The sequence below is a fragment of the Epinephelus lanceolatus genome, chromosome 9 (assembly GCF_041903045.1).
Source record: "Epinephelus lanceolatus isolate andai-2023 chromosome 9, ASM4190304v1, whole genome shotgun sequence".
NCBI lineage: Eukaryota > Metazoa > Chordata > Actinopteri > Perciformes > Serranidae > Epinephelus > Epinephelus lanceolatus.
The window spans coordinates 39,906,763-39,923,465 of NC_135742.1; the positions used below are offsets into that span (position 1 = coordinate 39,906,763).

Here is a 16,703-nt window from a genome sequence, read left to right on the forward strand (position 1 = left end):
GTCATTGCATTTGCTAGCTTTATTTTATGGGTCGCAAATTTCTTTGGACACTTCCTGGAAAAAGCTCATCATGTAGTTGTGTAATTACAACTAAAACAGAAACAAAGATCAGAGATAAAGATATGAGACAGCAACAGAGTTTGGTTAAAACTAACATATTGTTTGACTTTACAAACTTTATTCCCCATTTGTGCTGATTTGTTTGCTCACATGGGACCGTTCAGCTAACCTGCTGTACACTGACTTAAAGACTCTTTGGGTCAATGGTTGTAAAGTAGGTGTTGTGCGGGTTGTCCTTCTGTCTGTCCATCCTCCCATTCTTGTGAACACAATATTTCAAAAACTTTTCAAATTTGGCACAAACGTTCATCTGAACTCAGCAATTAACTGATTACATTTTGGTGGTCAAAGGTCAAGATCACTGTGACCTTGTCTGTCTCATTCTTGTAAATGCGATATCTCAAGAACACCTTGTGGGAATTTTTCCGAATTTGGCACAAATGTTCATTTGGACTCAATGATGAGCTGATAACATTTTGGTAGTCAAAAGTTGAGGTCAATGTGCCCTTGAAGCTGTCTCGTTCTTGTGAATGCAATATCTCAAGAATACCTAATTTCTTTAAATCTGGTACAAACATCCACTTTGATTGAAGTGATTATAATTTGGTGGTCAAAGATCAAGGTCACTGTGACCCCATCCACTGCATTCTCATGGACACTAATCCCAAGAACACCTTGAGGGAATTTCTTAAATTTTGACTCAAACGTCATGGGCTTGACAATGAACCAGTTAGAATTTGGTGGTCAAATACCAAGGTCACTGCGACCATGCGTCTGACTAATTCTCATATTGTCAAGAAGGCGTTGAGGGAGTCTCCTTACATTTGGCACAAACGTCCACTTGGACTCAAGAACGCCTTATTTGACATATCTGAGTAGCAGATATGATGATATGATCTAACATGGGAGACATTTGGTCAGATACTGAATTGGTGACACAAATCACCAGTTCAGTTCGGGGTGTAACACACTGTAAGTGTAACTTGACTGTTTCACAGAGGCATAAAACAAAGTTTCATCACACAAAAAGCAAGGTGACATATAGCAGGTTACATATTTATCCACAGTATGTTTTCAAGTCCAAAGGCACATTCCACCAATATTCAGGTTAGGTTAACTGGCGTCTCTGAAACTGCCCACAGGTCTGACTGGGAGCATAAGTGTTGTCTGTCTCTATGACTGGCTAACCTGTGATTGCCTGGCAATCTGTCAAGGGTGAACCCTGCATCTTGCCCAGTGTCAGCTGTGATCAGCTTCACCCCCATTATGACCCTCAAAGGATGGTTTCAGGTTATTTTGTCCCCCATCACTGGGATTGAGTATTGAGTATTGTTTGAAGACAGATTTGAAAAAACATGAACCTATCCTTTAAGCACTGCTCCTGTTAAAGCTGCTCAGCTCTGATCAAAACATTGACTGTGTAACATAGACACAGCCACAGTAATGTCTGTCATCAGTTTGTGGACTGCCATTTTGAAGCCTCAAGCTTGGCCATCTTTGATTTGGGGGCCAGGAGTGACCATATTTGGTTGAGAGGGTGGAGCTAACCCTAAAGTTAGCTGTTAGCTTGATTAGCATGGTGCATTTTATTAACTGTAATAATGCTAATGCTATTTTTTGCTAGGCAAAACAGGTTTAAAGAGCTGCCCACTGAAATGGAGGTGAATGGTACAGGTCCCTCTCTCCCTCAAAACTAATCAAATACACCATCAAATGACTCCAAAACGCTCTTGTGGACAACTTGTAGCTTACACATTCACCACGCTATGAAATAATAATGTAATATTACGAGACAGAGTTGTTTCGAAGCCAAATGCAGAGCCGGAACTACATTCCAGACATACAGTACTTGCTGGGCGGAGTGATTTCAAACAGCGTATGTTTAGTGCAGTTACTCCCGTCATCAAAACAACAAGTTTGTTGAGAAGAAGCCAGAATATACAGAGGAAGAGTTACAGGTTTTGGAAGAAGAGAGAGCAAGAAGAGAGGCTGAGGCTGCCAAGCAACCAGGGGCTGAGGAGAGACCCAGAGCCGGTGGTGTAAATGTGGGGCTTACTGGCCACTTTATTAGGTACACCTGTGCAATATAAATATAGAGTACGCCTCAAAATAATCACCGGAACACGGGGAGAACATGCTAACTCCACACTCATAAATCACCACAACTCCTGAGGGAACAACATAAAATGTTCCCTAGCAGTCTGTTTATTCCCAACAATGAGAAGTAATGCCAGTCACTTCACTATATGCTCTGGGCAAGCACTTATCCATAACATAACCACAACAACATTTGCATTTTAGCCTTATTTACCATGCTTGGGTTGTAGGCTAATGTTACTCAACGTGGAGGTAACGTTACAGCAGAGAGATTGCTGAGCAAAATACACAACAATCACTTACCATGTCTGCTCGTTTTGTGATGCGCCAACAGATGGTATGACAGTATCTTTCAAGAAAAGCGTTTGAACAATTCCTGAGCTTCTGTGTAGTGTAGGTAAAAAATGCCATTGTTTCATCCTGTCCGTATTACTGGTTGGAACTACGTGAAACTTCACTTTGCTCCATGTCTTTGGCTTGTTACTGCTACATTTTACAATGCATGTGTAAACCATGATTTACAAAAACACTTGTAAACTTTCCTCAAACCTTCTGGGGCCTGTATCACGAAGCAGGATTAATGCCTTAGCGAGGTAACTTCAGGGTTAACCCTGGGTTTTCGGTCTCACGAAGCCGGTTCAGTTCTTATCGGGGTAGATCACCATGGTAACTTACTCTGAACGGCTATCCTGCTCCGGAGCAGGGTAAGTTCAGGGTTGAATCTGATCCTATAAAAAGCACCACCCACTGGCCAATCAGCTGTTCAGAAAAAAAAAATTACTCCGCTGACAGAAATGCAGCCCAGTCGTGACGGGAAGTTTAATTAATTTGATTGATTTTGATTTGAAAGTTTATTTTGAACATTAAAAAAGAAAAGAAAGCAACAACAACAGACAATGAAAAGATTGTTGAAAAAGGAGTGGAAAGAAGACGAAATGTCATAAGAAAGAAACTGATAATTTGCGGACACTTAATAGCACCATTAATTAGTGCCAACATTTTGTTTTGTTGGAGGAAATGATCCCTGTTAAAGAAAATGGGCCTAATTGACAGCTTTGCTGCTGGAAATGTGGAAAGTAGCCTATCATGTCTACACTTCATGGTGTTTGAGGGATTTTCCTTTTTGTTTTTTAAAGAGGGAGACTAGGTATATTTTTGCGCAGCTGTTAATTTCTAACACAGCTCAATATCAGAATGATTTTATTCAGACTATCAATTTGGTGTTGATATGATTTAATTGTGGCGTCAGCTTTAAGCTTTATTGTAGCATATATAACGTTATGACAAAGAAGACCAGTTTATCAGACGCAATGATGTTAAACGATAATTGTAACACATGCAATTCATCTGCGCAGCATTGATTTCATGGGATTCAAGGGTGTGATCAGTGTCAGATGTACAGGTACAGGTACTGTAGCTTGAACCAGTGATGAGTAATTTAACCTACACATCATTTTATTTGCTACCTTGTTTTGTCTTGATTTTTCCCTCTCTCCTCCTGTTTCTTCTTTCCTGACTCGTTTTTTTTTCTTCTCTATAATGTGATTTCATTGATGTTTTGACAGGGGAATTTCTTTGATAAGCTTTTAGTGGCTTCTAACCTCTCCGGTACTTTTCTTTTTTAGTCTTGTAAATTTTATACTGTCTGTTTTTAACATTATGTGCAAATAATCTAAACTAAAAAAACATTATTCATCCCGTTATGCGTTGCCACACATGTTTCCTCCTCCTGCCTCCTCCTGGCCTTTTCTGTAATGTTGCTTTTCTTCTCCTCATATTTTAGTAGAATTAATCTCTGATCCTCACGAGAAATACTTTTTTCTCCCTCACATACGGCGCTCTGTGAGGACACTCAGTGAGGATGCTCAGTGACGCGCAGTGACGCTGCGCTTCTCTCATGATTGTGATTGGTCTGCTGCGTGCACGTTCACGGCTCTTGATAAAGCAACACTGGGTTGAGTTACCGAGTTGATATCTAGCGTCGTGATACCGATTATCCTGATTGCCATTGTTAGGGTTAGTCAACCCAGGATAGGTCTGGGTAACCCAGGAAAGGTTGATCTCGCTTCGTGATACAGGCCCCTGTATCACGAAGCGAGATCCTAGTCTCCCTCTTTAAAAAACAAAAAGGAAAATCCCTCAAACACCATGAAGTGTAGACATGATAGGCTACTTTCCACATTTCCAGCAGCAAAGCTGTCAGTTAGGCCCATTATCTTTAACAGGGATCATTTCCTCCAACAAAACAAAATGTTGGCACTAATTAATGGTGCTATTAAGTGTCCGCAAATTATCAGTTTCTTTCTTATGACATTTCGACTTCTTTCCACTCCTTTTTCAACAATCTTTTCATTGTCTGTTGTTGTTGCTTTCTTTTCTTTTTTAATGTTCAAAATAAACTTTCAAATCAAAATCAATCAAATTAATTAAACTTCCCGTCATGACTGGGCTGCATTTCTGTCAGCGGAGTCTTTTTTTTCCGAACAGCTGATTGGCCAGTGGGTGGTGCTTTTTATAGGATCAGATTCAACCCTCAACTTACCCTGCTCCGGAGCAGGATAGACGTTCAGAGTAAGTTACCATGGTGATCTACCCCGATAAGAACTGAACCGGCTTCGTGAGACCGAAAACCCAGGGTTAACCCTGAAGTTACCTCGCTAAGACATTAATCCTGCTTCGTGATACAGGCCCCTGGTGTGTCCAGCTGACGATACCGCAAATGGCTACAAGCAATAACAACGGCACTGTCTCAGCTGCGCACTGTGTCACTCCGACCAGTGGTTTACTCAAGAAAGTAGTTCCGAGTATTTGCTTTATGTGTCGTAAGGTTACTTAATTATACATTATTATTTCATAGCGTGGGGAATGCGCAAGCCATGTGTTGTCCACTAGAGCGTTTTGGAGTCATTTGATGGTGTATTTGATTAGTTTTGAGGGAGAGAGGGACCTGTACTGTTCACCTCCATTTCAGTGGGCAGCTCTGTCCCACCGATCTCAGAACAGCACGCACTGACAATTAAAGGTAATGTACCTACTCATATGACTATAGGGATTACGGCAATAGGCAAATTTGCCAAAATGTTGAACTATCCCTTTAAGCCTTAATAACATTTAAACGGGTTTTAATAATATGGGTTTTAAATAAAATTTACCCCCTACACAGGGGTTGTCATGAAAGGGGAAATTAGCTATAGATACCAAACCTGTTTTTTGTACCAGGCTGTAAACATGTTTATTTCTGCTGCAAAGTTGGGCATTGTAATATGGGGGTCTTTGGGGATTAACTCACTCTTGGAGTCAGCCTCGAGTAGCCATTCGAGGAACTGCAGTTTTTGGCGCTTCTATGTTGGGTTTATTTTTCAGCCCCAGAGGTTGCCACTTGAATGAATGAATGAAAACTGCAGCTTCTTTATTAATTCATCTGTTTGTCATATACATACAGGCTGAAATACACACACATGCGCAAACAGGACCTATACATGCATTAAATAGAAAGATGTCAGAGCAAAGGGGCTGCCCATGGGCAGGCGCCCTGAGCAGTCAGGGGTCCAAGGGCATCACCCATGGAGGCAAGCCTCTCCAGTTACAAGTCCATGCTCAATATTTGGTCCAGACGGGGACTTGAACCAGTGACCCTCAGGTTCACAACCCAAGCCCTTATGGGCTGAGCTTCTGCTGCCAAGTAGTAAGCCAGGACTCAACTTCTGGCCCACATGCCAAATCTGGCCACCCATAGGGTGCTGGGTGGCCTGCCAACCTTTTTGTAATCCACAATAAAAAAAAAAAATTTTAAACTGGGACTTATTTTTGTACTTTGAATGTAAATAAGGAGGTAGAGTGCAAAAAGAGCATCAAAAGGTAGCTTGTTTATCAAAAAAAGTACCAAAGTAGCATCCCTCCGACTCCCCTCTGACTGAGGGTCTGGGCTAACATCCTCAAATCCTAGAAATGCCCCTGCATACACCTGACATTTGCGGGGCTGCTGCAACAAAATTTGCTTTATTGACAAAGATGAATGATGACAGCAAGCACTGAAAGGTTGAAAACAGGCAATTCATTTATTATTGAATAAATTTAATAAAATATCGAATGTATTAACTTGCCCCTCTCCTCCTGTTATTTTGCAAAACTGGCCCCCGGGCAAAGCAGGTGTAGGTTTTAAAATCACAGCTGTGCTTGCTGATAAACATTATCATTAAATGAGTGTCAGAAGGAACAATAAAATACAACTACTAAGTGTTTATATTTCCATAATGGGACAGACTCAGGGAACAGCTACCCGTCTAACCTTCCATTAGACTTGTACTGTGTGTGCTTACACTGTACCTGTACTGTGTTTTCCCTGCAGTACGTGTTACCTCAGACACTCCACCTCCATCCTACACTACTGCCACCCACGCTCCACTGCCTGCCTCAGAGCCTCCCAAGTACACAGCCAACGCAGCCAGTGACCAGGTAATATCCCCCCTCTGAAAAGCCACATTCGTCTGTGCAGGCTCAAAGGTGAAATCACATCAAAGTTATTTTCTTCGCACATCCGGCATATGACACACACACACACACACACAACACATACACTCTCCTTCGCTTTCTACCTGATCTAAATATAGGAGGATTGAGCCGACTTGAGAAGAAACTGCTTTGTAAGGTTGAACGTAGCAGGGGAATGCTGATGTGTCCCGATTAAGTCACTATGATGCTTAAGGGAGGAAGAGGTAGTCAGCGTTTGGATATAAATATCCTTTTGTGTTTTCTGCATGTCACAGTGACCTGAAAAAAAAAGAATCTGTAACTAATGGACTTCCTGTTCCACATTTGCCACTAAATAACAGTTTTCCTCTGTCAGGCTCACTGAGGACGATTTCACCGTAAATTGATGAGAATGATGCTTTTTCATATCTTTCAGCTCATAATGAGTGAACCATGGCAACCTGCGGCATTTTGAACAAAAAGCAGCTTCAGGCGCCTCATTTAATCAATTAGTTTAATCATCATGTATAGAACACATGTACAGGGAGTTAGTCTCTGTGACATGAATGCAGAGGCTTGATGAAGTTTCACAGTGCTGAAAGACTGACTACAAGAGCTTCCACACACATTTTTACTGCTGCTGCTTTATCATACATAGTCACGCTCACTGGTTCTTGAAATATCAACATGAGGCCAAAATTGAGTCATCACTTTGGTTTTGACTAAAAACGATACTGTAGGATCTATAGCTTATTTACTTATGAAGGTTGATGTCACTATGTTTGATGACTACATCAAGATCTCTAAATTTGCATTTAAGAGAACTATGAAATAAAAATTATATTTATATAGATATTTGCTATTAGTGAATTTGCACATGCTTTCCCATCTTAATGCATTATGATTTCATTTAATTTGATTTTATTTTCAAATTTCAAACTCACAAGAATCACAAGAATTCCAATCCACAAGCAAATAATGTGGTGTGTTTATGGTCCTTTGGCCAACTCAACCAATTGCCACAATAAATGTTGGCATTGTACATTTCTGCAAACCATGAATATGTTACATTTGTATTTTATTATGTAGTGGATATGCTGAAACTTTACATTTCTTAAATGCTGTAATTAATGTGGGGTCAGGTTTAGGCACAAAAACCACTTGGTTATGATAAGGAAAAGATCATGTTTGGCTTGAAATACTTTTACCATAATACCATAGTTAAGTCTGGACCACTTTAATAAAGAAAACTTTTCATCCATTTGCAGTATTATACAGTATTTGGTGGCATGGCTCTGTTCTGGGGTCTCTCAGCCTTTCCTAGGCCTATGCAGAAATCCTCTTTCATACACCTACGTGGAAAGCCTAAGGCAGGGAAAGCAGCAGCAAAGACTCTCCTGGAACAGAACAGAGCAGCATCATTGACAAACAGAAATGACACTGATAAGTCAGACACAACATAAACATGAGGAGCTGGGGTGGAGGCAGGTTGCAAAGCAGCTTGCAGAGGAAGCAGCAACAGTAGGCAGGTCAAAGCAGTTTAAATAGGGTGCCCTGAATGAGAATTGCCAATTGGTTGCATTGAATGGAATCAAGTGATCTATCAGCTAACTCCCTTTCATCAATCAGCTGCTCCATCAGTTAATTGGGCTGCTTGAGATCAGCTGATGTAACTCGGATGTGAGTTGGGCTTGACATTGTGTCCTGCCTGAACTAACACTATGCTCAATTTTTGGTGGTGCAGTTCATGGTGGAAATACAGCAATGGGTTGCTAAAAACCACCCATGTTTGGTGACTTAAAAGCTGCTGGAAACACAATAATGACTCACTTAAAAACAACTGCTTTTATTGTTTATTGGTCCCAAACTGCAGTCTACAGTGGTCTGCAGCATCTCACCTAGGTGTCGCGCCATCCACCATCCCCTCTACCTCCCAATGACAAAGTGTTTTTACCTCGCTTTGGAAACGCTGATATGATTTGTATGAAGCGTACAAATGTTAAGTATTGTTTATTGGTTTGCAAAAAGGTTCAATGCCAACATTTTCTTCTGGCAACCAGGCTGGGCCACCATGAGTCCCCAAGGAGTAGAGGTGCAAATGTACAGAGCCCGCTAGCTGTCATAGATGTGGATGTGGAAATTTGCATGTATAGATTAGCAGTTTGTGCGCACAATCTGTAAAATAAAAAAGTTGTGCTCAGGGAAAAATAAGACTTACAATATGGACCTCTGACCTTCAGAAAAAAGGTATGGGTAGGTTTGATACTGTAAAACTTCACTTAAAAGCCTAGTCCCAATTGAACACCTTGTTATATTGATACTGGTTTAAATCAGCAATTTGATTGTATTTCCCATTTTTGTTGACCTCAAATTTTGTGCAAAATGTGTCCCAAATATAAAACTGTTGATTTCAGTGATTTACACGTACATTATTTGTATGTACATTAAAAAATCTTCTGAGTTAGAAAACTGCATACACCTCTCAGTACGCAATTTCCTTTCACATCACATCTAAAAAGGTCAGATCTAAAGGTGGATGCAAAAAAAAGAAGAAAAAAAGAAAAGAACTGCACCCTGACGTCTTTGCTAATTTACACAGTCCATATGTGCAGGTGGTGAAGAGGCGAAGATCCGCAGTATCTTCAGTGTACTCTGTGCGCCTGACAGCACACCCATGTTCCCTGCAGCCATTTTACAAACAAAAACTATCTGAAAACTAAAATGGTACTTGATGATATTATTGAAAACTGCTGACACAGTGTACTGCAATTATTTAATGCTGTTTCATGTTATCTTGGATTTCTACAACTGACAACATTAACATATCTTTTGCAATCAAAGGTGGTTATGGAAAAGATGTGGCTCACTGGCACAAACACAAATAACACTGCTGCATTTGAATGTTTATGAAGTGGCTGTACAAGAAGCATGTGATATGTGGTGACTTTAAATGCGTGAGAGATCATTATAGGTGTAGTGTAATATTTACTGAAGTGTTTATACTGTAGCTTTAAATTTACTTTTAAAGGTACGTGTTGAAGCAATGTACTCTGTGCACTGACAAGACACCCACTAGTTTATTATTTCATGTATTCCTATGACACACACACACTCACTGAGCATTTAAGTATTGTGGTGGAGAAGTACCTAGGTATCATTTCTAAAAATAGCATGAGGATGGGCTCAGAAACACTGGTGGAAAGTTAGGGGGATTACAGCTTGTCCTGAGGATGACCCTAGTAAGAGGAGGAGGAGTCTTAGATTGTCTAGGAAAAACATTATGAGTACGAGTAAAGAGGTGGGGTTTAGGATGAAAGGAGAAAAAGTGAAGGCTCAGCAAAAATATGACACCGTTATGGTGGTAGGATGAAAGGAAAAAAAGTGGAAACTCAGCAGAAACGTGACATCGTTACGATCAGAGCCAAGTGGGAAAGATTAAGAAAGAGACGACTCAGCAGAAAATCTTCACAATAAATACGAGTGCGCAAACAAAGAAATTTCAGTCTTGCTCCAGAGCTTGACTCATTGAGTTGTGATGTGTTTGTTGCCTGCTAGCACATTAAACTCAGTTGCATCTGATTCTACGTGTCTCCAGTGATTTTTTTTTACCTCTGAGTATTTGAGTTTTTGATATCTAATGGAAAACAAAGAAAGTCCGTTCGAGAAGATGGGAATGAGGTCGCGAGCTTCCTGGCCCAGCTCCCGACCATTTGACTTATGCTTCTACATAGGTATAATGATTCCTCTCACCCTTTGCCTTCGCATGGGTTAGAGTTTCCTTGAATTTACGCACATTTCCTTGACACATTTTTCTTTATAAATCTCAACACAGTACACAGTGGTTATAAATGAGGCTCCTGGTGACCAGGCTGGAAATTCTGTTAACGCCCAAGAACATTTGGGCTGGCCCTGTCAATGTACAATATCCAAAGTAACTTCCAGCACTAACAGTAACTACAACTGGCTCTACAATTTCATAAGCACAAATACTAGAACTAATAGGAAATATGAAGGCAGGCGTGGTGATACTAATACTAGTACTATACTACATAATAACCATGTAAAAAAGTATTCACACTGACTAGACCAAATCAATATTTTTAAATAAAAGCTGCATTTATCTTTTAACGTGTCTCTGCTCCTTGTTCCCAGGATGATGGTGAAGCTCAGGGAGCAGAGGCATCCTCTGTGGTGGTAAAAGTCCACTACACGTACACTGTGGCTCTGTCTGTCCCTCTGGACATACCGCACAATGAACTGAAGGAACGCATTGCAAAGAAATTGGGCCAGCCAGCATCTCAGCTGCGCCTCAGGTAACCACAGGCCTGCCAACCCACTTCTGTCTCCTCGAATTTCAACAAGTGATGCTTCACTTCTAAAAATATGCTTTTCTTTGTCCACTACACCCTGTGGATCCAATATCTGTTCCGGCTAAGAAAGCCTAACATAAAACATAGGACACTGAGGTTGCAGCTCCACAGACACAAGAGGAGTCCATGAAAGCAGCAACAAACAGCAGAAGAGGATTAACACAGTGTCATCATGTGATAAAAACACATCACAAAAACATTACACAATATCTAAGAATTGATAAGAATGATATATAAGTGTAATACATTCACATGACAAAAAAAACCTTGTTTTTCTGAATTTGAGAGATTATTAATTCAGAATTCTGAGAAGAAAATGTCATGGATTAAAAAAATGTCCTGTTTTTCTGAATTAATGAGATTTTAAAAATTTTCATTCATTAGAAATGAGATAATAATAATAAGAAGAAGAATAATAGTCTTGTCTTGTTTTCAAGTGAATGCTTTACACTCCTGACAATGGAACCAGTCAGGAGTTGTTAACAACAAATAACATGCATCAGAGCCCTGCTTTAATGCTTGCAATCATCTGTGTCATTCTACAATAAGGTTGTTTTGTTTTCTATTCTCTGTCCCACATTTGCTCCTGTGATGTAATCTATTTCCCATCTAATCCTCTGCTTCCAATCCCCCTCACCTCTTCCACTCTGTGTCTCATCAGACATAGGCAGCATGGCTCCCAGGTGCTGATACCTCTGGGTGGGGAGGGGGAGCCAGGCCATACCATGCAAGAGGTAGCTGAGGCTGGCAGAGCCACCCTGTGGTGCCAGGTGAGGGTTTAAACTCACAGCGACACACACATCAGGACTTGAAAGCAGAATGCAGTTGTAGGGTTGCAGTTGCCCTCCTGTCAGATTTCCCCCTACCATTATTAAAGCTGCACTAATCGAAGATTATATACTAACATATGATTAAAGATGGGGTGTCCTGTTAGACAGACGGTTAAGATGCTGACAGTAAACGTAGCATCTCCCTGCTTTCAGTTAAAAACTCAGTTAAAAAAAAACACTTTCTCCCTCTTTTTACTGAGGCAGTTGCTCTGATCGTCAAAAAATGCTGCCAGCCAGTGCGTCTCATTCCGGCGCTAAAAGGCGACTTTGTGCGTAGCTATCTGACGTCGAGGGCCGTTGACCAAGCGTCAGTATTTGAGGAGCTGGGACCAGGTTGTATTGAGATGTAAACTATTATTCCCATTTAAATAAAGGCCTATAATGTAACTTTCTCCTTGATCTGGCTGAGAGTCATGAGGAGTGTTTTCTTTTCTGTGGCAAGTTTTTTCAACGTTAAGAGCACATATAACTTTACTCCCATTAGTGCGTTTATACTGTATATACAGTAAATGATACCAGGACACTCTGCATTGAAGCATTCAGCAAAATGACATGTTGCAGGATTATGACATCATATTTTACTTTAACAAAAAACAAAACAAAAAAAGTTAAAATACATACAGTGGCTCATTGAGTTGTTTCATTTATTTATTTATTTTCTATTGATCTAGTGGTATTATAAATGGGTGATGGACACCTGAAAGGATTATATGAATATGAAATTACTTACATAATATGGTATAAAATGCGCACCATACTCACTGTCTCTGTTTACCCATTACAACCAACTGGTGGTTATTATAGCCAATATGGCAGTTTTGAGAATACAGTGGCTCTTAATACAGTAGATATTACTTACTGAATATTATCCCACCAACAGTCATTACCAGCTTTATAAGAAAAAAGCTTAATGTGGCCTTTAAAGTTAGCTTTTAAGTTCTGCGTTACACATTGCCAACTTGTTCTACTCATGGGTGATATGAAACATGTTGACCAACCAACTCAGCCATGTATAAAGGAGCTAAAAAGATCAGACAGAATAATGCACTGCCACACATCTGATCTTGTACAATACATGCAATAGCATTATCTAGTCTACATTTGTTTTTCTGACTTGGAATCGGGAGGTAGAATGAAAATATTATGACTCGCTGGTGTGTGTCCAGTTTACAGTTCACATTTATTTAGCAGCTTTTTGTTCACTATAGAGAGTGGTTGAAATATTGACTTCTTTGTTGTTTGCCATCAATTTTAATAAGTAACTGTATGCATTGCAGCTGATTAAGGTTTAAGGTTTTTTTTGTGATTGTAATATAACAGCCCTGTCTCATGGACACAAAATTTTACAGTACATTACATGGTGGCGGGTATAAAATATGGTAAAAATATGGTAGAATTATGTGTTGGTAATGTGAAAACAATGCCAATGCAAAGTCAGTAAGGATCCCTTTGACGTATGACACATGAATTAAGTAGAAGGAGCGAGAAAGTCTGGTTAGGACGTAAAGGAGGGGTTCCGGTGGGTCAACCAACATGGACTTTCAATCAGGAGACTGCTGTTTGTGTCCCGTGTAAAACCAAAAGTCAACGTAGTTACATGATGTGACTTTATGGACTTAATTATGCAATGTACATTCAGCTTAAGTGGGATTTCTACTTCTGTGCTGAATCGGCACTAAAATTTATCCAGGGCTTCATTTAGTAGAGGAAATCTCCGCTAGTCACTAGGCTAATTTATACCATGTAAAACACCATAGGCTTGTACTAATAATGTGAGCATGTTGTATTTGTTTGGAAGACATATTTAGTATTAGACAGTTGTTTTGTCAGTGAACTTGTGAGTTGTAATGAGGCCGAAGTTTGTAACATAACCTTTGTTTAATATTGCTGTTGTCACTAGGCTAAATTATATAATGTAAAATGCCATAGGCTTATGCTAATAACATAAGCATCTAGTATTTGTGGGGAAAATGTGTCCAGATAAAGACGTGCTTTTTCTGTGAATGCTGCGAGTTATAGTGAAGCCGATGTGTGTACTTGTAAATGAAATTGTCACTATTAAGCCATTTTCAATTTGTGTTTTGGGTGTGTTTTGAATCAACTAGACTTTACAGCACTTCTCAGAAACCCCACTGCCAACTAGTGTTTTGGGGGTGTAACTGCAGAGTGACACAAACAACACCGCACAAGTATAAATGCTCACAACAGCGTAGGCCATGTGCTTAGGCTATGGCAAAGGTTCTGCATTTAGCTAATCCACCTTTACATCACTTAAAGGTTCAGGGTGTAGATTTTAAAGGACTCTATGGGTAGAAATTAACTAGAATATTTAGAACTATGTTTATGATTTTGTTTAGAATCACCTAAAAAATAAGAATGGTTGTGTTTTCATTATCTTATAATGAGCCATTTATATCAGATAGAGAGGGGGTCCTCTTCCACAACGTTTGCCTTGTTGTAGTAGTAGTTCTCCTACATGCTTGGCACAGGGCAGAAGTTTCGATGGTTGCAATGCTGCAACCTCACCGCCTGATGCTACTGAAATCAAACCCAAGTACTGTTTTATTCTTTAAACCTAACCCAGTGTTTTCCTTTTCTAAAGCTAACCAAGCTGCAACTGTTTGTAATACATTTTGCATTGCTCTTATTTTTGTTTTGCCGGCCCATAATTTTAACACATTTTGTGCCCACCACTACATAATGCGTTGTTAAGAGGTTGTCCTAGGTCCAGAGGAGGCAAGTGGAGGATTTTCTTTTCTTTTCTTTTCTTTTCACTACGCCCAAAGTCACAACATTCAATTCATGATTCCTCTAGGTAACTATGTAATCTACCGCCATGCTGATAAAGCAGACTGCTCAAAACAAGTTAATTAGTGTTGTTTTAAAGCTGCATCCCCGCACTCATTTGGATTCAGTCCATTTCAAAAAGATTAATTTATTAAATGTGGAAAAAAGGGTGGTGCAGATTAAAATGGGCATTGCCCATAAAATAGCTTTTAAAAATGCACCTCCCTACCTTGCTGACCTTTTTAATCCAGTGGGAGCTACACACTCTCACAATACCAGAGGCAGCCAAACAAATTTTGTTCCCTTGAAATTTAAAACTAAGTTAGGGAAAAATACCTTTTCATACACTGCAGCTTGCCTGTGGTGTGATCTTCTCGTTTCTCTCAAATTAATCTCAAATGAGAGAAATTTTAAATTCAATCTTAGGAAATGGCTGACTAATTGAAGATTCTGTGCTTTCTGGTTCAATTTTTTAAAGTTTTTTTTCACATGTTTTTAGGGGGTTGTTTGTTTTAACTATGCCACTCTTGCCTGTCATTGACACAATTGCCAGCTTTTATTGTCATCGAGGACCACAATGGAAATAAGCCTTTGGTCGTTATTGTGTATTTTAATCCTCGACGATTTTTAATTAATGTATATGAAACTGATCCGCAGTTACTCATGTATGTTTTTTTTAATTGTTGTCAAATAAAACTACTTACCTAAAAATCCCCCCTCATTGTGCTGTTATACTACTACAGACAGAAGACCCCCTGGCCAACCGTCCCATCCTCTATCAGATGGTGGCGCTCTATGACTATACTGCTCAGGGCTCAGAGGACCTGGAGTTCAGTGAGGGAGACACAATCGACATCCTGGGCGAAGGTGAGACCCTGCAGGTCATCCTCATACTGAACTGCTCATCAGTGGAATCATAAAAAGTCTTGTTGCTTTGTCTGACACTTTGATTTGAAATGTTCCCACAGTGCTTCATCCTCAGTTCAGATGTGAGTCTCACTGTCTCTTTATGTTTCTCTCTCACACTCTCGTAGTTAATGAGGAGTGGCTGGAGGGACACAGCGCAGGAAATATTGGCATCTTCCCCAGCTGCTTTGCCTACAGGGAGAACGTCAACATCACCCAGAGCTCTGAGTTATAAAGGCAGACGTGTTACTGTGCTGTCATCTCTCATAAACCTATTAACCTGAGAATGGTAGCAGTTCACAGCCTCAGAATAAACAAGTAACACCATTACAGTGTAATCCCTATTGACTTTTCATGCTTTACAAATATTTCCTTTTCATATGGTATTACAGTAATGTTGCTAGGTGTACATTTATGATACCGAGATTGTAATATTAAACCTGCTGTACTTTTCCTGTTTTCAGTATCCTATGGTATCACTGTAATATTCCCGCTGTATCTTATAATATTTAAATGATGGTTTACATTGACATTATTGAGCTTTATTATATTTTTATCAAATGTGGCACCAGCAGTATGCTCTTGTAATGTTTATACGCAGTTATAATGGTCCTGGTCTTACTGTGTAAAAGTCACTGATTAAAAATGTTATGCAAAATTTACTGAAATAAGATACAGAAATGTGTGGGTTTTTTTTTTTGACTAATTCCTTTAATTAAGCTCTAAATGTTGCCATGAATAAAACGGGAAAAATACTGAATTTCTTTATTTACTTGTTGGCCTAAAAGTAATCTGTTGTTGATCCCAGTTGACCCAAGATTGTAAAAACATATTTTTCCTCTTACCTGTAGTGCTATTTATGGATCTACAGTGGCATGCAAAAGTTTGGGCACACCTGGTCAAAATTTCTTTTACTGTGCATAGTTAAGTAAATAGAAGATAAACTGATCTCCAAAATGCATGACGTTAAAGACAAAATATGCTTTTCAACATGTTATGCATTTAAGTGTATAATTTTTGTTTTGTACAATTTCACAGTGAAAAAAGGAAAGGAGCACCATGCAAAAGTTTGGGCACCCCAAGACATTTGAGCTCTCAGACAAATTTTACCATGTGTCAGACCTTAATTTAGCTTGCTCTGGCTTGTTCACAATTATCATTAGGAAAGGCCAGGTGATGCAAA

General features: G+C 39.6%; 1 protein-coding gene across 1 annotated transcript in view; it reads left to right on the forward strand.

Annotated features, from left to right (window-relative positions):
* noxa1 (NADPH oxidase activator 1) overlaps positions 1–16,191 on the forward strand; it is a 29,793-nt gene extending 13,602 nt beyond the window's left edge. Inside the window, exons 12-16 of the mRNA XM_033618746.2 lie at positions 6,506–6,612; positions 10,780–10,940; positions 11,659–11,767; positions 15,358–15,481; positions 15,649–16,191. Of these exons, the coding sequence (XP_033474637.1) occupies positions 6,506–6,612; positions 10,780–10,940; positions 11,659–11,767; positions 15,358–15,481; positions 15,649–15,755 (608 nt within the window). The 3' untranslated portion in view covers positions 15,756–16,191. The remainder of the gene's footprint in view (positions 1–6,505; positions 6,613–10,779; positions 10,941–11,658; positions 11,768–15,357; positions 15,482–15,648) is intronic.
* Positions 16,192–16,703: the final 512 nt, after the last annotated feature.